Genomic DNA, 26,735 nt, shown 5'->3' on the forward strand with positions numbered 1-26,735 from the left:
AATTAAGGACAGAATTTTAAGTTTTGGGTAAACTGTCTTTTTAAGAAAAAAAAAAAGACTGATAGTTCTAGCAGATAAGCTAAATCTAAATTCTATCACTTTATAAAAAATACGGTTATACATTGTAAAATAGCGTAAACAGGCATTAGTATGGCATCCCACAGTACCTAAAACATCGTCACTGTATTTTTTTTAATGTGCATAGACACTGTGTTTTCTGGCAACCACAGCTTCTCAAACTTCTTTTTAAAAAAAAATAAAATGATGCGTATTTAAAAATCGGTTTTACATTAAAACTCATGTTATATACAGTATATTGAGATTCATACACAAAGTGCAGAGTGTCAGACTCAGAGATACTTAGCCTCTCTCTCCCGGTTTCTCTCTCTCTCTCGCCTAAAGATGACACATTAAGCAGATTAATGAAAGAGCTAAAGCTCATGGAAAACCCATCACACTGTGAAATTACAGCACTCACTAGGGTAAAGTCCCTTTAATTTCTCTTCAGCTTGAGTTACAAGAAACAATATCGCCCTCCCACCTCCCTCCACATATTTCAGGTATGTGAAAAAGAGGAATTTAAATGTTAATGGTTTTAATTTCATTGTGTCATGTGTCATAATACCAGCTGCAGTGCAAAGGAGGAAACGTTATTTCTTAGGGAAAAATTCGACTGAGGGAAATTTTCCGTCAACACTCGACAGCTCTACTTCCACCGCAGGTGCCAACTTGGAGCTCGGCCTCGGCAAAGGAACACTTTTATCAGAAGAATTTATGGAGATTGCAACCGACTCGATCAAATGTGGGTACAACTGCCTGTGACAAAGCTGCGGCTTCACCGCCTAAACTTAAAATGAAAATGAAGCGAGAGGCCCGCGCTAATATGTCGTTACCAACAAATGTGCAACAAACGCACTTCACATGCACAGACATTATCTTTGCTTAGCCAGCATGAGTCTATCGATGCCGTTGAGATTGTGAGGAGGAGATTTGCATTGGAAATGTGATGGAAATCAGGCAGTGGCAAGAGTGAGCGTAACAGTGAGTGACAACATGTACTGTAAAGCGCCTGTATACAATCACACACAGATAGTGAGGCCAGCCTGACATACACAACCTGTGATTTGCAGTATATGTTGTCAGACTCACTGACAGGGGATAAAAAAAAAAAAAATGATGGAGAGAAATAGTGACTTTTGTGAGAGGTGCCACTTTTCTTTCCTTTTCTAGTTTGATGGTATCTTTAAATGATCATGGGGACAGGTGTTTACATACACACTCCTTCAGCCGTCACCAGAGCCTGACGACAGCTTTCACCTGGTGCGTATCAGCAGGATGTGAGCACCTGTGCTATATATCACCCTGTAAAAGCAACCCTAATCCCATCTCAACGCTCAGCACCCCCTGTGCTCCTCAACCTCCGGTCAGTACTGAGCCGGTCGCTCTGTTAACGCTAAGCATTGATACGTAAACATACCGGATCCACTGGAGGAATCATTCAGTCAGATTATAACATCGGGAGCGTATGTGTACGAACATGTAGCCGTTGGCGTAACAAGCTCTAAGCTTAAAGGGTTTGGGCTATGGAAAATCCCAAAGCAGTTCAGAAAGGCATGTAGGGAGCTAATCGTGTTTTATGTAAATGCAGCAGCTGCACACCTGCCGCTGAAATTAATCATTTTATTTGAACATACACAGGCATGCATGCTAAATTAATTGACTTTGTTTTAAAACAATAAATGGTTAGACATGGAAATGACTGCTTAGTAATTCCAGAATAATATGGCTCATGGCATGAACTAACAATCCACGGAAAGGTTATTCTCAAGCATATACTCACATCTCCTGCTAATAGAGCTCCATTGGCATCAGCCATGTTCATGTAGTTGTTGTTATTCCCAAACTGCAAAAGGAAAAAAACAGAGAACACATTAGTTATTTCAGTTGCCCTTTCCTCTCTCTCCAATTCACTTTAATCGAATTGTTCAGTCACTATAAAAGAATGAATTTTATGCACAAAATAATAGAGCTCGGAGTTAAATTGTAAAAGAATAGATTCTTTGATTCTGAGGAATCGGGATTGAAGATTCGACTCCAAAGTCTGCATTAGTTCCATTCGGGAGAGTCATTCAAGAGAATCATTCAAAAACTCAAAATCAAACATTTTAATGATCCTTAGTCACCACATAAGAATGAAATTTGCTTTATGCACAAAATAGTAGAGCTGGGAGTTGAATTCTAAAAGAATTCATTATTTGATTCTGAGGAATCGGGATTTGAGATTCGACTTCAAAGCTTGGAGCAGTTCTATTGAGTCAGTCATTCAAAAGAATCATTCAAAAACTCAAAAATCAAACATTTTAATGAGTCTTAGTCACGAAGAATGAAATTTGTTTTGTGCACAAAATAGTAGAGCTGGGAGTTGAATTCTAAAAGAATAGAGTTTGGTTTGGAGATTCGACCTGTAAGTAGGGCTGCCACTAACGACTACATTTATATTGATTAATCTATCGACTAATTTAATGATTAATAAATTTAAATTATTGTTTTTCCGCGAAAAAAAAAAAAAAAAAAAAAAAAAAAAAAAATCAACAACTTGCAATTTTGCCATTCAGTAGTACTGTACCATAAAAAGTATAAATGTAAACAAGACCTTGACCAATAAAACTAAAAGAGTAAAAATGTAAACAAACCTAGTGAAAATTAAATAAAAAGAATAATAACAAAAGCCTAAAAAAAGTCAGCATGTTCTGAATGTCAATATATACACGTTTTATTAAATTTTATTTAACTATTAAAAATGTAAAAAATGAATTTGGATATAAAATGGATTTCATAGGGCACTATAATTATAATTTTTTTTGTGGGTAACAAAACCACAAAAGTGAACAATAGCCTTTAAAATACTTAAAATTCATATTGAATAGCAATGAGGCAATAATTAGTTAAAGTATTGAAAGCAAGAAATCATATGGTTTTATTGAACAAAACTGTTAAAATACAAAGTTTTAAAACAGAGCTAATGTACATTACGCATCACAACAAAAGACTGGAGGGTGCCAACGACCTGACAATTGTTTTTACACTTTATTTCGCATTCTTAATAATCTGTGTTTAATACTGACTCAACAACATTTAATTAAAATGTCCACTTAATCTTTAATATTTGGTCATTTCTTTACAACAGAAATGCTATAGCCATTATTATGCTTAATTTCTAAAAGTCTAATAATGCGTTTCATGGATTCTCGTTCGTGAAATGCACCACTTCCGATATTTGCCGCTTTCTCGACGCAGGCAAAATGAAATCAGGATTTGTAAAAATCGAATACTCCAACAGAATCAACGAATCGCGACAGCCCTGATTGAAAGCTTGGAGTAGTTCCACTGAGTCAGTCTTTCATGAGAATCATTCAAAAACTCAATCATTTTAAAGAGCCAGGTCCTAACTATTTTTAAAAATAATTTGTTTGTCTTCACTTACAAAAGGCTGTGTTGCACTTGTAAATAGTGCTGTTAAATATATATATTAAATGAATTTAATCAAATTATTGAAAATAATCAAATGACCAAATTTAATGAAAAGTACCTGGTTTATTTTTAACTATAGATGTCAACTCTATTTTATTCTTGCATGAGATATTTTAAAGCCACAATGAGAATAGAGAACAAAGTTGTTTTAAAATTCAAATTCAAATGTAAAAGTATGATAATAATTACATGAATTAGAATTTCAGAATGGATTCCAAATATTCAACAGCCACTGAAAATACTAATGTACTTGCACAAATTATATCTGAAATATTTTTTATATCTTGGAAGGTGGTACCCAAACGATTCAATGATTAGTTCAACCAATGACACAGGAAGTATCCCAGCTGCTAATTCGCCCCACATCATCTTGTACTGTAATGCATCAGTATGACAGCTAGGTGTGGCTTGCTGTCTGTTATGCAGAGACTAACTTTGCATTACAAAAGTGGGAGGGGGGGGGAGAGTCACACAGTCGTGTTACTAATCTGAAATACCCACACAGGCTGATGAAAGATCACGGTTTATTACAGTAGGTGAACACAGAGCAGCTTGCAAGACAACCCACACACACACACAAAGACAACAGAAAAGGTTTGAAATGTGAATAATTTGCGTTAAAACTGAGGGTACGTGCAGTATATTCAGGTCATTTTTTTAACATGTGAAAATATGATTGAATGGTGGAGGTGGGTGGTTTATTGCACAGTACATCCATGTAGTTTTCTACAGCTTGCTTTCTAAATGGAGCTCTTTTCTTTATCCTGATCCTTTATTCTATCTGTAGCCCTCTAAATCAAACGTGATGGCAAATTGTTGAAATGGCAGGCATCCTATCTTTTCTTCTGAGACACAAACACACTGACAGGTAGGAACAATGGAAAAGCAAAATGAGGAATTATGGGTTAGCAGCTGGAGGGCCAGCACAGAGGGCCCTCTATAACCAGACAAATCATGCATACACACACACGTGAGGATCATACGCACACACACAAACATCAACCACAACAGCCTCAAGGCCCTGATTCAACGGTGCATCCAACAGCACGCTTTTGTCTGTTTAAAACAAAGTGATTCCTTCAGATGTTACACAACCAGAAGAGTTGGAATAAGAGGGAAAAGGGCTTTCTTATCTTATTGTGGAGGGCAAACAATTGCAGGAACAAATTAAGATCAGAGCAAAATGAGAAGAGCATTAATTTATTTTTCCCTTGCTTTGTTCTCTCTCTCCCCCTCATCTTTTTGTCTGAGTGGTTAGTATGCGAATGTAATTACCGAAGGAACTGTAGCTAATCAACTGCGAATGGTATCCATTAATTAGTCTATGCCCTGGAGAGAGAGTGAGCGAGAGAAAGAGCGGGGGGGGCAGAAAAAGAATGAGCTGATATGTTAAAAGTCTAACCGGCACATATACACGTGTACCCGTGCACAACGCAAACACACACGCGGGCCTCACGGCAGCTGCACGACTTGAAGAGCAGGTGTTTTGGGCTGAGGAGGCCTTTTGGAGCTCTCACCTGGTGCATCCACACTAAAGAGGAACACCACGCTGCCTCGCACAAAACACCACCATAATGTCAACGGAATAATGTCTCTCTGAAAATAGCAACTCTGAAAAATGACTACTTTTCAATGCTGTTTTTTGTTGTTATTAAATGTTCTTCTGATCATATCAGTAGGAGTCCGCTGTCTATGGTCCAGTTTTAGGTGCCATTTAGTCCTACCCATTTAAATACATGATGGTGAACTGGTGTTGCTTAAGAGTAGTTTGAAAAAAGCAAATGCCCTCTGCTTTTTAGCATGTGTCTCTGTAGAGGAAAATGAGTTTTAGGAGTAAACAGTGGGGAGAGAGACAGATAGAGAGGTCTTTGACTAAACATCTCATTAAAAAAAATAAATAAATCAATATAACTGCAGAATGGACTTTCCAAATAAATGGTATTATTTTGAAAGATTCATGAATGCATGATATTCCAAAGAAAAAGATGTTTCTCAATAATCTTTAAATCAAAAAATGATTTGTTCATCCTTGACATCACTTAGGCCACTCAGGCTATTGGATAATTTCACAGCAGTGCCATTGAAGAATCATTCATGGTTCAGTTTCACCTTTCAGTTCTTAGAGAACCATTTTTTCTTAGTGTAAAAAATATTTTAAAGATGCACTATGTAATATTGACAGCTAGCGGTTGAAATGGGTAGTGCAGTACAAATTCAAAATGTTGTTTTTCGACACTCACGTGGGTTGTCAGATTGAGGGCACGCAACAGAAATGAGCCCAATTGGCAATGGAAGACGACAAGCCTTACACTGCAAGCTGAGGAGTTGACTTATCCGCACTGCAATGTGCCTCTGGTCATAGAGCTTTTTAGTTGGATGGCGGGGCTTTTTTATATCAGGTAGAATGTGCGATCTTTGGCCCAGTTTGTTTGTTCGCTTCCATGGCTGTATTATGCTGTGTTTTCTACCAACTGTCAATGTGCGGAATCACACAGACCAAAACAAAAACAGACATTCTGACACAGAGTGCACATTTTCAAAATAGAATAACTAGTTGTAGCATTGTTTTTCGGAGAAACTAGTATGTGAACTTAACCCAGCATTTTTTAGATTGTAGGAAACATGTTATTTATTTTAACCCAAATGCTGGGTTCAACTTGTTGGGTCATTTTATTGGGTTATTTTTTTTTAGCATTTTTTTTTACCCAGGTGCTGGGTAGTTTTTCTGTAATAAGTTGCTGGGTCATTTTTTTCTACCCAGCAACTGAGTTAAGCCTGTCTCTAATGAAACAACCCAGCTGCTGAGTTACAGTCAAAGCTTTTCGAGTCCTCCACAGGAGAGCCGTTCTCAGCGCCACTGATTTGCTGCACTTCTACAGCGAAATAAAGGTTTGTATACATTTTATTTAATTTATAAATTCTTTACTGTGCTGTAAATTGTATTTTTTTTTGCGCAACGCAACATAAGGACGAGATGTCAGTCAGGATGGAAACGCCTTTTGCCTTGCATAAAATAAATGGATTTTATTCGTTATTGAACTGAGTTTAATTTAGTCTGATATTAAAATATGTTCTCTAATGTCAGTACTGTTTGTTTATGGGCAGGTTTTGGATTCAGTCACAGCATCTCTCAGATATGAGTAAACGCGAGGCCAGTTCCCCGGCGAATAGCAGCCCTTTACTGGCTCAGATTTCGGCGACACACCTGCATGAGAATTAGCACTATTTCGGTAAAAAGTGATTAAAGAGAACGGTTGAATATACTAACGTTAAAATGCTACTTTTAAATGTTACATTTTTTATGTCTAAAACGAGTTTAAATGTATGTGATATTGTAAATTATGCTGTATTCACCCAAATAAATTAAATTTGTCTTGTATTTTGTCCATGCGTTCTTGCTTAATAATAAATGTTCATCTTTTGATTATTGCTGTTGCCTCTAGTTATTCTGTGTGTGTGTTTTTTATACGTTTCAGTACATTTTAAACCAGCAATATAATAATTTAAAATAACAATAGTTGATTTAAATAAAATAACCCAGCATGATTGGTAATTTAACCCAACCAGCTGGGTCAAAATAACCCAGTATGTGTTCTGTTCAATATTTACCCAGCACTGGGTTGCCAAATAACCCAAGTTGGGTTGTTTTTAACCCAGCATTTTTTTGAGTGTAAATATCTGCAAATGTATTATAGTGTTTTTATGCTTTAGTGCAGTGGTTCTCAACTCCAGTCCTCAGGGCCACCTGCTCTGCACATTTTGTATGTCTCCCTCATTTAACACACCTGATTCAGATCATCAGCTCATTAGGAGAAAGATCCATGAACTGAACTGAGGGTGTCAGATTCAGAAACATAACAAATGTGCAGCGCAGTGGGCCCCGAGGACTGGAGTTGAGAACCACCGCTTTAGTGCAGTCAAAAAAATGACATAAAGCACCTTTAATAATCTAAAGAACATAAAGAACACCATTAATAACTTTTTGTGCAATGGAAAGGTTCCACGGATGTTAAAGTTTCTTTGTACCATATACACCAACAAAGAACCTTGGTTTGTTTGTTTTTTTTAAAGCAAATAGTCAAACATCAACGTATGCACTGTTTTAACTCACATTGCGTCCTGTTGTATTCTGGTGTAGAACATATTTTTATGATCTAATTGATTCCACCGCACACATTTTTCCCATTTCCAGTTTCATTGAAATAAGTTACATTACAGAAAATGGGTTGCAAACAGCAATTCATTTTGACTTTACTAATGAAATTTCAAAAAGATCACTTTTTGAGAAAGGGAGATGAATAAAGTGTGTGTGAGATCTATCAAATTAAAGAGAGAGAGAACACAAGGTGGATTCTGAGAAGATGGAAAAAAGTTCATGCCTCATTTCATCACTAATGTGGGTCTACATAATACAAACAGCAAGGGGAAAGAAAGAAGTGTGAGTGTGTGTGTGTACACTAGCACTGCTCCAGGCTTTAAGTTATTCATTCACACCATCAGCATTCACCCTGTTTTAAATCCCATTACCTGCCTCTCTCTCTCGCATCACTGACACATGCAGATCCACAACTCATGAATATTAACTGAACAAACATTACTCTCAAACGGATATCACAGAAGGACAAGAAGTGCGGCTTTAAATCACCACTCACTTGTCAGCTGTACATTTAACAACTGATGTCGATAAACAGAAATATAATGAACGAGAGCTTTTAGGAAACAGAAGTTAGCGTGAATGGAAGCGGACACAGGGGGTGTTGTTGTCGCTCTTGGCTCTCTTCAGTGAGAGAGCAGACCCTCTCATGTTCATGGCAGGGTGGGATTGAGCCAGATGCCAAATGAGATTAGCTGTGATGGGAGGATGAGACAAACTGAAAGAATGAAAGAGAGAATGCTGTAAATGGGTCAGATCAGACAATGGAGCCTCTGTAATTAACAAGATGAGAGCAATGCAAATGCTACCAATGCCTCGTTAGTGAACAGTAACGAGCACAAGACACGCCCCTGTTTGGGATAAGTTACGATACATGACTAGTCAACTAGTCGATTAATGATGTCAAGTTTTAGTCGTTCTCCCATTTGTTTTGTTCACGTTCTTTAGCATTAGTGCTTTAATTTACATTAAACATTGCATTCTTTACATTATTTTAATACAAATAAAAAAAAGTAAAAAAAAAAAAATTAGTTTTACACAATTCTAACCTCTATACTCACTAAAAAAAGGTTTAATCAAACAATCGTCTATTGTTATTAAATGCCTAAATTATATGCACACAAACACTTCACTTGCAACCAGTGAGTTGATTGATGATGTAAAGTTTTAGATTTTCTCATTTAGTTATTTTTTAGCATTACTTTTTTACACATTTCACATATTTCAAACCACTAAACTAAACTATTAGACATCTTTTATGAATCTTGCCGTCGTTCTATGCACAAAAATATGAGGCTTCACTTGTATGAAGCTCATGACTGATTTTGGACACCAGCATCCATACTGAGCCCAGTTTCATAACCTGTGTGTTTGTATATTCTTATGCAAGTGTTTCCAGAGGGAAATAAGATATTATTACAACAGAGCGAATTCAATCACCCCGGGGGAAAAAACAATATTGCAGAACTAAGACCCGACACAACCCAAACACAATCCACTTGAGAAGAATGTGACCATGACCAACATACTGTTTGAAGAATTACTGAGGTCACATGGTCATTATTTACGAATGTGAGAGTGTGACGCATATTCTAGTTTACTTCATTATATAAATACAACACTTTGAGAAAAGGAATTATCCTTGGTATTTTAAAGGAGACTGTAAATCTCAGCCTCTAAGATGGCGTGAATAACACACAATATAAGCAGTACACACAAACATAAAACCACATAAGTACACACAGTTCAGGGAGGTAAATGTGTAAACTGACGTCTTTGTCCAGCAGGCCCACACAAAGAGCCTAAAGCAGGGCTGTTCTGATCCACAGGAGAAATCGATCACTAAAAGTCAGTTTAAAGCTAAAATCATTACATGAAAGCACTGCACACAGAGAGAATACAATCACACTGACAGAGACTCTCTTTAGACAGTCACCTCTTCCTCTCATCTCTCTCTTTCATGCTCTCGCTCTCTCTCCTTCACTTTCTTTCTCTCCTCTGTGCTTTTGTCATTCTGTTATTGCATTCTGCTATACCCCAATTTCTTTAAAATCAAGTACATCTGGGTGTATAAAGAGCCATTTCTAAATGAAAATTACGTGACTTGATATTTATTGCTGTAAAGGCCGGCCTTTTACAAACATATCAGAGAGAGAGATAAAAAGGAGCTCTGGACTAGTGCACCGTTTCCAAAAGAGCTACAAGTGGCAACAATGAAATCTGAGAGCTACTTGAGATTTTTCCCACCAGATGAGAGATATGAAATGGATCCATATATAAGTCCTTGAGTTTCCATCTACTCAGCTTTCAGTATGACAGGCATTGTACCACTGTAATACATAAAGAGTAATGACTGAATGCAAATTAAAAGGAGAAAAATATTGGTTAACTATATGAAGTATAGCAAATGAAAGTACTACTAGTAGCAATTCTAACAAAATAACAATCATCCTAATCATTTCTACTACTACAATCAACACTGTTAAAAAAAAAAAAACTTAAAAAGTAAGTGTTTGTGCTGCCTTAAAATGTTAAGTTTACTCAACTCAAATATCCACATTTTCATCAACTTAACATTTTATGTTGATTAAACTTAAAATTAAGGCAGCATGAACACTTTTTTAAGTTGAAACAACTTCATTTTCAGTGAATATCATAGTATTAGTGTTATTAGTTGTATTTTTCACAATAATAAAAATAATTTAATTAAAAGCAATGATAGAGAAACGTCCTACCTAGGCTCATTAGAAATATATGCCTCTATTTACATTTCTGCAAAACTGAAAAAACATACATATGTATGAATCACTCCAGTTTCCAGTTGAAATGAACACTAGAGGCAGTAAAACAACACCTTTTATTCATTTTCACACAAAGTATGATTTACAGGTGCAGAGCTTTGATTAATAAAGCCTAATTTTTAGGTACTTGCAGAATATTATGACTTTAATAATTTTAACATAATGCACGATTTGAAAACTGATACTTTTGAACATTGTCATCACATATACAGCTTCATATGCATGAGTTTTCTAATTCAGTAGGTTTACTCGGTAGCTCACACGATACAGTGTTGCACTTGATAGGTGAAGAGCTCCAGTACGAACCCTGTGAAACTACAGTTCAACAAAACAGCTCAAATCCGCATAAGGAAGTTAAAATAGGACAGCTGCATCAACAAATGTGTTTTTTATATCACTTTTGCATTTGTTAACATGCAAAAGGTAGGTTTAGGGTTGGGTTTGGTGCAGGGGATATTTCCAACATATTTCCAACAATTAACTTTTAACGACACTCCCTGGATATTTCAATTCTGAACAGCCACAATATGTACCTCAAAAAGCGTAATAAAAACGCAGCACCTGTACCAACGTACTGAGCGTGTGTTTTAGCGCCACTCTTAGGACATTTCAGTTTAAAAGGTATTGCAGAAATGTATATAGAGGTATGTATTTTCATGAGCCTGGGATGAACATCCTATTTAGATACATATATTCATGGTAAAACATGTCATATAATATAGGATGCCTTTACAAGAGTACACTAGGGATTGTCACCTCCCGCAATCCCAGCATGTTTCTGCTGTGTAATAGAGCTGGACCTACCATGGGGGTTGTCATTAATCTGAGGTATTTAGACAAGACAAAACGGCCCTGTTTTGTCTTGTCTAAATACCGCCGATTAATGACAACCTCTGCAACTTCCTGTGCTGGAGTCATAGGTCAGTTATTCTATTTCAATCCTTACAGAAAACCTTTAAAGAAAGCCCTGACTAGCTGAAGCTTCATCTTTGATCTCGATTGGTACAGCACTGGCTCCGTGCCACAGTAAAGCTAACACCCTGGATATAGCTTCAGAGATTCCCACAATAGAACAGAACATCCAGTTACACACAGACACACATACACATAAACGCCCCCACATATGGAAGTGAGCACAGTTTGTGTGTATGCTGACTTGCACCTAATTTCATTTAAGGTTTTGGAATGTACCAACAAGCCCTGTATAATAAAAAAATAACGCAATAAAAAGTGTACCCCATAAAAATGTTAAATGCATTTTCATATTACCAAGCAACTCTGTGTGAAACTTCCAAAGCAGCATTTTCGATTGTATTCATCATTTCCATGACTAATTTCTCCAAATGTGTATATTTAGCCGTTACATACTCTACATTTCCTTTATTGCTGTTTGGGTACATCTGCAGCGTGTGCTCTGGCTGCCAGTTGTTCAGTCTTTGTAAGTCTGTGAAACACAAACTGTTAAGAGCCGGCTCATACATCAGCTTATTATTCTAGCGAATACTCCACCATATTAAACAAATGGATCAGCCTACAGCTGCAGAGAGAAGCCTGCATGAGGGGCCAGAGGTTATTGTCTAATTTAAATCTTGGCTGTATTCCCGGGCCAGTGCCACATTCCAATTTGTGGCTGTGTAGCCTGGCGCCACTGACAGGAGTCCTTCTGAAAACACAGTTATGGCCGCCCTCCAGAAATGTGTCGAGAAACAAAGCAATCAACAGGTTGTGGAAGATTAACAGCGTGGTTGATATAAATTAGCCTGAATAATGAAAACGGTTTATAGGTTTTGCGCCACACAGACCGCTTACACCTATTGTGTGTTCACACAGCTGTATGGAAAGAGAGGTCTTGCTCATATATGAAAGACAAACGGTGGTACAGGCTTCAAGCTAAATAATAGACAAAAATCAGAAAAAAACAAATCGATAGGCATCCAATATATAACCGCACAATGTTTACACCTGAGCTGTCATCTTTCATATTGCATTTTCAAAGGAGGGCTAAGATTATGATGGCAGTGCTGCAGAAATTACAATACCTAATCTTCTCTATTCACTTCTGGTCATTATCGTGACACTTTGAGAGCCCAGGAACAAAAGAGCTATAAGGATTTGCACATATATGCCCTAAAATTATTCCACTCTTGAAGACAGGGCGACAGCGCAGAGATCAAAGGGAAACTGAAATAAAACCGTGAATTACTGAAACTGTGCCACATTGTTAAAAGGGTTTCATGCGGTGTGGATGGAGAGAACTTATCTTCAGCAACAAAGAAGTTTTAAGGGAACAGAAGAGACTGTGAAAATCTTCCTGTGAGTGATTCTGGCACTACAACAACAAACAACTAAATTGGAGGAATTCATGTACATGTCAATCACAATGCACACAACAAAAACTTTTTAAATGCACCCTATGATAAAGTCATATCATAAAAATAAATAATTCAATAAAAATAGCAGACAAAATTTATGTGTCTGTTATGCACTGGGGTCTAGAAAAACGTACAGGCTTTCACCGCAAGGACATCATGCAATATTACCCCATTTTACCGTGAAAAGTCTGAAAAGGGGGTCAATAACGGATCCTATATTTGAGTCTTGACCTCTGTTCCAGACCAAATGGGAGAAGTGCTATACTAAAATAACAGATTGGCCAAAGCACACGAAACATTCCACAGGCCGGCCATCATCCATAGCACATGTAGACACTGTCCACCTCCATCTGTCTTCATTAGGTCAGTGTTTGACCCGTTTCTCTGCATCTGAAGAGGTCTTCTGGGACCTTCTGTGTACTCCTTACACTGTTAGCGTGGATATTTTGAAAGCAGTAACCTCAAAACAGCACAGCCAGCCAATTTACAGCAACAGCAGGTCCGGTGAAGACAATGGCAAGTAGCTAATCCGAGCCTAAGAGCAAAGAGATAGACAAAAGGTCTGACATGGAATGCATCTGAGGATTGTGGGAAACGAGAGATGGACTGCTTCCACACTTTTTCTTGGGTGATAACACAATGAATTTTTTTTAATTTACACAAAAGAGATCAATGCTAGTTTTTGGACTGGTCCCTGGCCTAAAAGAAACAATTTTAGAGAGACATAGCAAAGACAAACTTGTAAAACATCTTGATTTAAAAGAATAATTCAGGATGCTCTAACATAAAGTACAAATTTCAATTCCAAGCAGCTTAAGCATCTTTCCTCCTTCTTGTACTGCACAGCCACACTTAAAACCTCCAAATTGACCACAGCAGAGATGAAGACAGTTTTATTTTCATTCACGTCTCCCACTCATCCTCAACCATTCCAATTAAAATCAGAGTGACTGATTGAGTATAATCGTAGCCAGAGGCATGACGTTTAAACACTGGCAGACTTGCTGTCAGTGTGGACTTGTCATGTACAACAAAGCATGTTTAAAGCATAATTGAGGCCAGATGGCTGAATCTGGTGCCAAGACAGACAGGCAGTCCATATGCATGTCCACAGAGTATCAGTATGACTGTAATCAAGAATCGCACAAGTGTCTGTCAGACAAGTCTTTTCACTCAGCGTGCTATTTTTTTAAATCCGCAGACAACATTCAGTGCACCTCCAAGGCCTGCTGCGGTCTCGCAACAGAAGCCTTCAACTGGCACTACGTGGCAATACATGGCAATACACAGTCCTTCACTCCAGCAACGTGCTCTCTGTATGTGTACATGAGAGAACTCTGTTCCTTTCCGTGGCTAAATGATGAAAGTAGTCATTTTGTGAATGTTCTGCAATGCTGGTGACCAGTCGGTTGGTCCAGGGGTTTCAAAAAAGCGGTAGGGTTGTCAAATCGATTAATCACGATAAAATGTTAGTGTATACATAATGTGTGTGTACTGTGTTTATTTGTATGTATATATAAATACACACACATACATGTATGTAAACACAAAGTTTTATGTTGGATGTGAATATTTGCGATTAATCGATTTGACACATACATGCAAACTTTTATTAAAGATACTATTAATCATGATTAATCAATTTGACATACATGCAAACTTTTATTAAATATACTATTAATCGTGATTAATCGATCTGACACATACATGCAAACTTTTATTTGTTTAATTTATTAAGTATGCTATTAATTGCGATTAATCGTTTTGACACATGTAAACTTATTTGGGGTGTAATTAATCACAATTAATCACTTTGACAGACATACATGTAAACTTTTATTTGGGATGCGATTAATCAATTTGACGTACATGTACATTTTGATTAAGTATGCCATTAATTGCGATTAATCGATTTGACACACATACATGTAAACTTTTATTAAGAATGCTATTAATTGCGATTAATCGGTTTGACATGTAAACTTATTTGGGATGCTATTAATCACGATTAATCGATTTGACACATACGTGTAAACTTTTAAGGATGCTATTAATCATGATTAATCAATTTGATGCACATGTAAACTTTTATTTGGGGTGCAATTAATCACGATTAATCGATTTGACACACATACATGTCAACTTTTATTAAGGATGCTATTAATCGCAATTAATCAATTTGACAGCCCCAGAGAGGATGGGTCAGATGAAAATTTAAAGAAAAATTATTATGCATTGTTTAGTCAAAGTTAACTGTAAACTAGAAGAACATTTGCTGCAACATTTTAGGTTATACAAACCCCTTTTAAGTGAATTAAAAACTAATTTATGAATCTAACATTAAAAAAGTAATCTTAATAGAAAGTCGATCTTTTACAGATGATAAATTAATACTTTACTTTGGTATCAGGGCTCACAATATTAAGGTCAATTATTTAATTTAGCTAACAACAGGTTGCCCATTTAGAATCATGCATATTTTTTTCACATATAATTAGTTTCTGTGCATGAAAAGTTTATTACAAATAATCAAGTTCTAAAAATAGTAAATAAAACTGAAAACTGAAAAAGTGATAAAACAGAAGACTGATCAAGTTACACAGCAATTTCCCATCAAGAGCCAAAAATGAACACTTTATTGGCTGACCACAAATATGCTAGATGCCAAACATTTTGGTCTGCCAAATCGCTGAATTATGACTGACAGTGAAGCACAACATTAAGCATCCCTTCGTATTACTCCGTGACAAGAAAAATATTCTAAACGGCCTCGTAAAATCTGAATAGTCCACGTAATCCCATCTGGGTAATTCGGCAGTGAACACTCTGGCATCATTTCAGTAAACTTTTCTGCCAGTAACAGCAATCCCAGCATTAATCTCTCTCATCAAATCGACAGCGCCGGCAGAACGTCTGGCGCGGCGCCTCTGCCATCGCACTTTATGAATTATATAGAAATAGGATATAACATTGCGCACACGGTCCAAAACATACAGGCAATGCTCTGGGGCCTAATTTATCATTGTTATTCAAGTGCTTGCTCACCTCACACTTAAAACAAAATCCTTCTAGATTCTAATTAAGCTCTAAGGTACCTCCCAAGGGCTCTGCTTTGGCAAAGAAAAGCACTTTGATTTATGTAGCACTTTGTCGTTAGCGCTTCAGGCCTGCCTGTTGCGAACACACTAGTGATAAATATGAGCATAGAGCAATTACTCATATTTGTTAATTAACTCCCGCTAACAATGTTTTCCTCCACAATGTAATGAAAACACAGCAGATTGAACACAAATATGCCCCATTATTTCATGTCTCCACCTACATGCAATTAAGATGAAAATAATTTGCTGCCACAGAGCCCTCGCTGTGAGGGGAAACTTCCACAGCATACCAAATAAAAGCCGTTTACCCAGCACAAGCAGCAATCACATGGAACTGATAGGCTTTAAATGCTGTAATTAGCTCTCAACCTTGTGGCTGTCCGACTGCATCCCACTAATGTGCGAACACATGCACTTGTGAATTACTTCAAATATCACAGCTCTCCTCTGCAGCCCTTTAGCCTACGTTAGACTGGGGCCAGACGCTCTCTAGCTCTCTCGTATAACGAGAAGACAGCTTCGCGATCTTTTCGAGGAACGCCGCACGAGGAGATTGTATCCTACGGCACCGCCGGATTGAGAACAAAGATGTTAAACACAGAGGTCTCGCATGCCAAGCCGGTGAAAACCTATACAGCCAAATCAGATCCCTATATGAACACAAGACTGCCTGTCATTTACACAGAGCGAGCGGCACAGAATGTTTCTATACTGAAGAGACATTGTTTATATGCTCAACCCACAAAGATTACACTGATAACAATTCACTCTCTCACTGCTGGCACAGAACAAAATGCCTATTCAAACAGCTCGGACTCCACCCCGACGCTTAATTAACGGCGATCGTGGCCTTCTTTTACACCGCGGTGCTCAGTGAGGCCAGTTGAGCTCAGGAGTGGATTGAGCCTGTGTGTAAACAGAGCTTTGGAGATTCCAGTCTCTGGGGCTCTGACATGTGGCTCAGAGGAGCATGGGGAGATGAATGCTCTCATACAAGCTTTATCAGGGTGAGTGAGAAGGGTAATGATCCTAAAACAATCTACCATTGGAGGTTTACAGAGTGTAAGACTCCAGAGCACACTGTCCAGCGGTCCAAGCCAACAGATGCTAACACTGCAGTAACATCTGTTGACCCCTACTGACTGTACGTTCTCGCATTGAAGCGGAAATTAAGTTTATTAAAGGTGAAGTGTTTGATTTGTGCACAACTAGCTGCAAAATGACAGTTTTCAGACAGGTTTCTTCACATACTGCCATTGGCTGCTATGTTGAATCACTCAAACAAATATTCAGTGTTACACATTATTTGTAAAGATTATCTATCTCCATTTTACTGAGGTATGCATGCTCTACTAGGGACATTTGTGAATGTGAACATTAAGATCAGTTCTAATAAGCTTCAAAGGTCAGTTTTTTAGAAAGCACACAGAAGAGAATAAAACATTTATAATGTCAAATCGAATAACTGTGTTAACCACTCCAAAAAGTGCAGTTAAATTCAGAGAATGTCATTTGTACATGTGGAAGTTTCAAATGGATGTGAAACTTTAGTGAAATGCTATAAACTGTAGATCAAGTCGATTATACTTATTCTGACTATTAATCGGTGGATTATTCTGATGATAAATTGAGTAATCTGATAATTATAATAATTCTGAGGTAATAAAAATAGTCCAAAACAAATAATAGTTTTGAAATTACTTAAAATACATATATAATTGCAATGAGGCAATAATAATTGGTTTGAATAAAGCATCAAAAGCAAGTAATCATATGATTTCATTGAACAAAACTGTGAAAATACATAATTTATTATAAACAATAGAACAGACATTCTGCATTATATTAAAGGCTTTCAGAGGGCACCAACAACCGGACGATTGTTTTAACACTTTTCACCATGATCTAATTCTTGTTTAATACTGACTAAACAACATTTAATTTAAATGTACACTTAATCTTTTATCATTTGGCCATTTTTTATGGCGGAAATGCCACAGCCACTGTAATTTCTTGAATATATGGACATCAAAATGGGGGGGTTTGAGCTTTTATTCTGAAATCGCAATTAACAATTAGCATCCTGTGTTCGCATAGGTTTATAAATTACCTTACAAATCTGATTAAGTGGCACACGTTGCGTTCCCAGATGAACGTTATAATAAACCCAAATGCACAGCAATATGTATAGACTTTAGAGACGCTCAACACAAGTAAATGATAACTTGTGTGTGTGGAGCAGCATTTACTGTGAACGGAGCAGCTCTGACATGCACGTACATAACCTACACGCTTGTAAATATTAATACCGCACATATTAAACCTGCAGCGCATATATTTCTTTAATTGAATCGTAGCATTTGTGAACTCACAATGGTATTGTGCGTTATGATTTTTAAATGGGTTTAATATATCATGCAGATTCAGAATTTTAAAAAAAGCATTTCATGGATTCTCATGAATGCGCTACTTCCGATATTTTGCCAGTTACTCGACACAGGCAAAATGCAATTAAGGATTTTTTATAACTGAGTACTCAAATTAAATCGAAGAATCGTGACGGCCGTGACAGGAATCTTTATTGATACAAGACCTTTAGGAAGCCACAGAGTTCCTTCCTAAACACTGAACAAAGCACTCTTGTTGGACTATTTTTAAGCACTTTTATTAGCTGTTAACTTCTGCTGTAACCTTTTGCTTCAACTCATTATAATACATTTTTACAACGCTCCATTATATCAGCTAATGAAGAGAGGGAGAAAGGAAAAAGATGAGCAATAACAGAGGTTGAGGTTCTGTTTACTTCGGCTATAGAACAAAGGATTCATGCTAAGGGATGAGAAGTGTACGACAGTAAATTAAATGTATTAAAAGAATCAAAGTGCTTATAAGTGATAAGCTACACAGTGAATCATCCTGTTTAACCCCTTTGGCAGTAATGCATTTAAAGGCTTCATTTCCAAGTATCTGCATCTGAGAAAAACAACACTCGTAAAAGCACAACTGCATCTGAATGCTGACAAGTGACAACACAAGTAAACATCATATTTAAAATTAGACCACATTTTTACATTTGTGCATAAGTTCAAAAAACATACTTACACATACAATTCACTGTTTCAAGCTGAAATTTAAACACTAGCTTAAATTTCACTAAGAACTTTTCACACAAATTATGATCACCTATATCATTTCAGTTTAATAAGGACTTATTTTCATGCAAAGTACTATGTTATGACCTCACAACACTTTAACCACAGCGCGTGACTTGTAAACTGATACATTTTAACATTTGCATCACATAACCAACACCATATGTAAGGCTCTTCTGACACAGTAACCTTGATCAGTAGCTCACCTGGTGCAGCATTGCACTTGCATTGCAAAGTGCTCAGGTCTCGTGAAACACGAGTCACAATATAAGCTGAAAGACTTGATAAAGCAAGATAAAATAGCATGGTTGCTTCAGCTAATGCATTTTATTTCAAGTTTGCCTCTGTTAACACTATTTGTTAGGTTTAGTGTAAGTGATACATTATTCAGACATGATAGAACATTAACATTGCGGCGCATTTCACCAGACATTTAATTTCCGAACTGTCGCACGTTGCCAGATGGCAAGTTTTTCCAGACTTTTTGGTTGTTAGCACACATTGCAAACCTCAACTGTTTATTCTTTGGTTGCATTGGTTTCAAGACATCACCGAATTCTGTGAATGTCCCACTTGTAGTCATCCAGCTTCTGTGGCACAACTCCTTTCCCATAATACCATATTAACCACAGTAGTCAAATTTCATTTAGCAAAAAGGAGGTGCTCCATTTTATGCCTACCTAAATATATTTAAATAAAAGCCCCTCACCCCCCAAAACACAGTCACACACAGTAAAAGCCTCTCCACAAACTCCAGATGGGAGCCAGCTGCTGAAGTCTCCAATAGAACTTTATTAGAGGCTAAATGCAACATTCAATCACACTTTAGCAGAGAGTGCAGACTGGTGTTTCTCTCAAGGATTCCTCTGAGGCTTATAAAAGACCCATCAGCAATGAAGCAATCACTGTACAATTTTTGGAAACCGTCTACAAAGCATCCACTCTCCAGTTTTAATATGCATATGAAATAAATATCAGCAGCTGGCTCAGCAGTGAGGCAAACCATATGGTTGGTGGCTATGAAAAATGAACACAGCATCAAACTTTTTTTTCCCTTTTCGTTCTTTCTTTCTCGTCATTCCTCCCTCTGGCAGAACCTTGTCTTGATCTAGCATCGAACAGAGAACACATGTCTTAATGTGTTACGATACAAGCGACAGCAAATGAATGTCCACTGCCCCGTCTTAATGAAACGAAGAGCTCCTCTGTATGGAGCAGATTTTTATTACAAGGGAAAATATGCTGTCATGGGCATGATAACAATTTCATGGTTGGCGAATCGGATAGGAAGAGCAAACGTGCGAGAGGTCCTTTTCTCTGTGATACAGCATCATTCCACATGCTAGTCAAATGATTAATTGCCCTGGGTTGTTCTGTCAAGCACAATTTAAATGAGTCGGCATGTCAGCACAAGCTGCCAGCCTTTGGAAATCAGTGCCCTTAGAGCAATGCGCCGCTACAGAACAAAACCACGCTCCTGTTCCGCCTCAGGCATGGGAGACAACGGCGGGTCCTCCTCGGCTTTGACAAAGTAAGTAACTGCAAGCGAACGAGTCCAAAGGAACAGCCGTGAATCAACACGCTGAGAATCCGATTTCTGGGAAGTGCTAATGTAAACATAACACAAACCAAATCTATTCGGAAAAAGGGATGACATTGTCAGGAAAAAGAGGAAAGATGGAGTGCAGTGCTGAGCCAAAGTGTACACGGCCTAATGATTTATTTAACATAAATTACACCGAATTACATTCCCATGCAAAACAAAAGGGTCTTTTTTTCTTATCAGTCTAACGCACCTCTATAAAAGAATCCAATTAAAATCTAGCGAGAGAGCAATGCAGATGGTAGCTGTTTAATTTAAAAAAGAAGAACTGGATTTGAAGATATTTAAAAGGTATCCAGATACCTTGTGGGAAAGTAGGGGAGGAGTTACTTGTAGTGTCAGTAACCGATGACCTTTTTTTAAGCTAATAGCAAATATACATTGGTCCCTAATTTCCATAACACCATCTCCAGCTGCATACAATCACCTTACGGGTTTTAAAATCCAACTGAATTTCATGTTAAAAGAAAGAAAGAGGCGAAAAAAGACTAAAGCAAAAAGAAAGACTAATAATGTAACAGCTGTGAAGAAAGAAAGAACGAACGAAAGAGAGAAAGAAAGACGACTAATGTAACAGCTCTGAAGGCAGTCTTCTATGTCTATGAGTGTTGTTACTCATACGAGTCATTTCAATATGTGTTCTGTTTGCTCATTCAAATGAGTCTTTTGTTTACCCTCAGTATCTGAACTCTTTGCTCAGTGAGCCTTACTAGTATTTGCACACCTGCTGTCTTTGTCAGTTCATACAGGACAACCTGGAGCCGCAGGGCATTGTGGGTATGTGTGGCTCAACCTGAAAAAGGACTAACAGAAGCACTGCAGTATGATTTTGTATTATCATCTGACACGTGCTATCTGAGGCATCATTCTTCAGTTACAATAATGAGATCCTCCCTCCTCTCTTCCTCTTTTTCTGTCACTATTCTCTTCAGCAGCAGGATATCAAAAAATTGAGTTTGATGAAAACCAAATAGTCTTCATCAAATGAATAACTGACACTGTACCTCTGTCACAAATGATTGAATATCATGTTACTCTCACTATGAACTAACAAATCAATGCGTTTTAGTCTATTAGAAGAGCTCGAGTTGATTAAACGCTGAGAATTGTTGTTAGATAGATGAGAGCAATTTTAGAAAAATAAGAGTAGCTGATTTAACCACACAGAAGAAAATGTGCATTGCTCACTTATGGAGTGCCAAGCAAGTGGATCTTTGGAAACCGCTTGATTCAGAGCATAAGCTGTTTTTAGGTCACTGAAAATATCCCTGCAATAAGCCTGAGAGGTCGATAACTTCAGAGAAGCAGGACAAAGCTTGTGAGAGCTTTGAGAGACCAAAATATACTTTGTAGGGCCATGAACATACACTTTGCAGACTGTTCTTTAAATAGTCTGTTTCCTCTACTTCCTTTAGCTTTAATGATGTATAAAAGGTCAAAGGAAATGAGAGCAATCATTAGTGCAATTATAATCTCAGAAACACTACACTTGAAGAGCTATATAAAGCTCAATATAAATTCAGACAGATGTTCTCTCATACACCGTGTCCTAACTCGAAACAATAAAAGCTATCTCTTAGTGTATCAAGAGTTTTGTGATGAGCGACAAGACATTTTTGTGGATTACTTCAGTTTCTATTTTGCAGGTTAGCTCCACCCTCTGCAAAATCTCATTGGTCCAAAATCCACATACCTGTACATTAAACATCTTATTGGCTGAGATTATATCACATCACACAGCAGTTCTGTGCTCATTGCAACTGTTTGTTAAACCTGTCAGATCACACAAGACAACATGAAATGAAAATTCAATAATTTATAATTTTACTGAATTCATCCATGCATTTGTGACCCTGGACCACAAAACCAGTCATAAGGATCAGGTTTTTTGAAATTGAGATTTATACGTTATGTGGAAGTTGAATAAATAAGCTTTCCACTGACATATGGTTTGTTAGGATAGGACAATATTTGATTGACACACCTATTTAAAAATCTGGAATCTGAGGGTGCAAATAAATCAAAATATTGAGAAAATGGCCTTTAAATTTGTCCAAATGAAGTTCTTAGCAAAGCAAATTACTAACCAAAATTGAAGTTTTGATATATTCGCGGTAGGAAATGTACAGAATATCTTCATGGAACATGATCTTTACTTAATATCCCAATGACATAAAAGAAAAATCGATCATTTTGACCCATACAATGTATTGTTGGCTATTGCTACAATTATACCCGTGCTACTTAAGACTGGTTTTGTGGTCCAGGGTCACATTTTTGATCTCATAATTTAAACAAAATATCGTAACTCAATCGACTCTCTAGTGACACACACAGGAATTCTCCAATCCTTTAGCCTGCTTAAACTCTGCCTTTCTTTCTGCAACCGAATGCAAATACTGCATTCAGATCTACCTCAGTTCAGTCAACAACTGATGAATAGAACCAATTCACCACCCTACAGTTTTTCTTTTTTAATAATCTGTTTCATTCCGTCGTACGTCATAATATGGAAGAAAAGAACTGCTGCTACTTCTATTTTATTGTGGCTTAACTCAGCAGTTTAGAAAAGTACATGCATAAGCATGCAATATACAAAGACGTCAATCAACAACTCTATATAAATAATACAACAATGCGTGGCCATTAGGTATGCTTTCCACACATACAACCCCAAAAGAAGTGGAAAAATGTAGCAATACTTTCTAAGACTTGCCATGTTCATCATAACAGAGATGTTCGGCGACCCCATCAAACTAAAACAATGTATGGAAAAGTTTCCCATTGTCATAACTGGAATATCTTCAGAGTGATCAGCATTCCAGATTGGCACCCTTTGTTTTGTAACAATAAGATTTGAGAAGTGTTTTGCAACAGGATGAGAATCAGAATTTCAGCTGGGCTCTTAACAAAAGAAGGAGGACATGCTAAACCCTCTCCACATAGCTGACTGGCATCAGCACAATGTGTTGTCAGATGTGCTGTGCCCTTAGCATGGGGCACATTCCTGTCTTGAAGAGGAGCCATCAAACCTTTGTTCAACACAATCTCTGGGGAAGATTTGGTGACAGTTTTCAGCAGCTCGGGATCAATGATTCCTTTCTTTTTCTCGGTCTCACCTTCCCTCTCTCTCACAATCTAAATACACACACACATATAGTAGTACGCGAGTACATCGCCTCAGGTTTCATTTATTATTTTACTCCATTTCATCAAACACATTCTCAAACATCTCTCACTTGCGTTAGCAGCAGAAACAGACATTTACACCATCGGTAAGCTCAGAAATCGACGTAGAGCAACCAGATGAGGCGCACAGGTAATACTGGGGGAAATGAGATGAAGAGCATTTACAGGAAGCAGCATGTAGAGGATTAAAGACATGATTTATAGAGCGTGATCCGGCCTGGCTAATGGTGTGTGTCAGCTACAAATTTACATATTTGCCCAGGCACACAACATCATATCAGCCAGCTACTAAATCAATCATAGCCACTATTAAAGAGTCTGCTGATAGGGGTTAGTGGAAATGAGCTCTTGAGCCTGGGGCTTGTACTGGCATGGTTACCTTTCTTCCATCAATCACCGATGCATCGGAGATGGCCATTGGTTACGGTTAGCTGTGAAGGACTCCAGTGAATTACATTGCTATTTACACCGTATGATGACACTTCCCACGCACAGAATGAGATACACAATGACTAGCACCATCAAGCGACTTTTCATCCTGAAGGCGAAATCACATTAAGACCAAGTTCACTTAAACAAATGCTTCTATACCAGAAAACAGAATCATGGCCCACAAAAGACAGAAAGGTCAGTACTTGTGCACAGACGCAAATGAAGGGACCGCAATGTGATTGGCTTGTCATTTTGTTGAGTGTCAGTGCAAGATCTGAACACTCAGTAGCAGATTACGTGTGCCCTGCCACAAACACCACAAGTCCAAATGACAACCTTCGCATCTGTCTGCCATTTTAGGACATAATACTGGTGAAATCATATCCTGATGAAAGCTTTCCACTTTCAATAAATACATCAGTATTTCTGGCAAAAGCAATGAGAAACATTTCAGACACACTGCACACTTACATCTGCTTCTGCTCTCGAAATGCAATGTTGTTTGAATGGAGATGGCAAGCGAAACTATATCATTTGCAGCATTCGCATAACAGCTAACAGTAGCTATTTTCTTCAGCTGTCGATCAGATAGTTAGTGATAGGTCTCCCAAAAAAGAAATTCTGGCATCATTGACTCACCCTTGTGTCACTCCAAACATGCATTATTTTATTGCATTACTTTTTTTTTTTTTTCTTCATTAAAGTGTCATGAAACCCTAAAACACATTTTTTGAGATGTTAACATATATGTACAGGTTGCATATCAGTGAAACTATAATAACACTCATTTTTATTATTAAGGAAAAAATGTGTTTTTTTTTTTTTTTTGAAGCCATTTCGCTCTCCTAATTAAAAAAGGACAGTTAAACCTATATTAACTGTGTGTGACAGTTAAACGCATATATGCGTTTATGTGGAGTGGCCATGGACCTCCCTCACATTTCCAGGCGGAAGTCGCCATAGTTGGGTAAAGTCCGAAAGCAGTGAATGGGAGAGTACCACAAATATATTTTTTGCATTCCTATTTGCTCAAATAGTAAAAGAAAAACTATACGATAGTTTTTTCACGACTTTCAATCAAAGAAAAAAAACTGAGAAAGACTGATATCGGCAGTCAGAAGAGGGAACAATGTCAACGTCCCTCCCATAGACGCGGCATTAGAAACACCCTCGCATAGCGTTAACTAGTTTTTTTGTAACTTGATGAAAAAGTGATATAATACAAAGTATCCACCTTATTTTTCCCATAAGAGTGGGTGCAGCCATTTGTACATTGTTTGTGTCTGGCTTTCGGTCTCATCCACTTCCAGCTATTTTTAGCTGCACAAAAAGCTCGTTTTTGATATTTCAAACTGGTGTGTCTTACCATATTATTTTAATGTATTCTCTTAATTATGAATACACTGGTACAAGGGTTTTACCGTTTACTGCACTTCGAGATTCTTCTCGTTATTTCCTTATGGCGGATTATGAACCAGACGTCTAACACATTACCAGAAAACAGCGTACTTCCGCACTGAAAAATAAGGTAGATAGTGTTAATAAATGTACATACATATTTTTAAAAATCTAAATATAAAAAACTTTAAAGGATTTATGATGATGCTGACCGTTGAAACACGTCATCACAGGCTTGTGAAAAGGGTCCATTGGCGTCTGTGGTTGGAGAGTACACGTCTACGTCACCGGTTTAATGAGCTTTTCTCAGTATTATTCATAAGAACGAACTCTTACGATCCAATCACAGCGCTGTATTATGCATATGCATGGAGTCGTGTAACAGCGGAGAATTCAAATCTCACGAATGAGCTTCCGCGCTGTCAGTTCATCTCTGTAAACATGACCGTAACAAAATTTAATAAGACAACAGGTGGAGTGCGCATGAGAGAGCAGTTTCTGTGCGAACACCGCGATGAGTTTAACAACACTCGCTGCGCGGATCATAGTTCATTTTCGGATCGGAGCAAGCGTGTTTCTAGTTTATGTGAACATACTTCATATCCTCTCGTGCTCCAAACACGAACCAGCATAGTGTATGAGCACATATCACGTCTTCAGCAAATGAAACATGCGGAAAATGGGAGTTGATACAGGCACGTCTGATCATGAACGCGATGACACAACCGATTGTTGTGATACACAGCAAACAAGGATACAGACCGAAAAATTAAAGAGCTGATGTGTGCCATTTATTCTAGGACTGTAGTGTCGGTAAACTTAAAAATATTAAAAGAACTTTTAAATGTTCTTCTTCATTTGTCACATAGACCTCGTAGAATCTCTGCTTATTTATTTCAAATAATAATTTAGCAAAACATATTTGGGTTGTCAATGATAGTTGTTAGTCTCTATTGATAGGATTTCTTGAGAGTTTATTATTATTATTATATTTTTACAATAT

General features: G+C 37.5%; 1 protein-coding gene across 1 annotated transcript in view; it reads right to left on the reverse strand.

Annotated features, from left to right (window-relative positions):
* tox3 (TOX high mobility group box family member 3) overlaps positions 1–26,735 on the reverse strand; it is a 51,259-nt gene that overhangs the window by 19,166 nt on the left and 5,358 nt on the right. The window contains 1 exon segment of the mRNA XM_051116117.1: positions 1,841–1,903. Within this exon segment, the coding sequence (XP_050972074.1) occupies positions 1,841–1,903 (63 nt within the window).

The sequence above is a fragment of the Labeo rohita genome, chromosome 7 (assembly GCF_022985175.1).
Source record: "Labeo rohita strain BAU-BD-2019 chromosome 7, IGBB_LRoh.1.0, whole genome shotgun sequence".
Taxonomy (NCBI): Eukaryota; Metazoa; Chordata; class Actinopteri; order Cypriniformes; family Cyprinidae; genus Labeo; species Labeo rohita.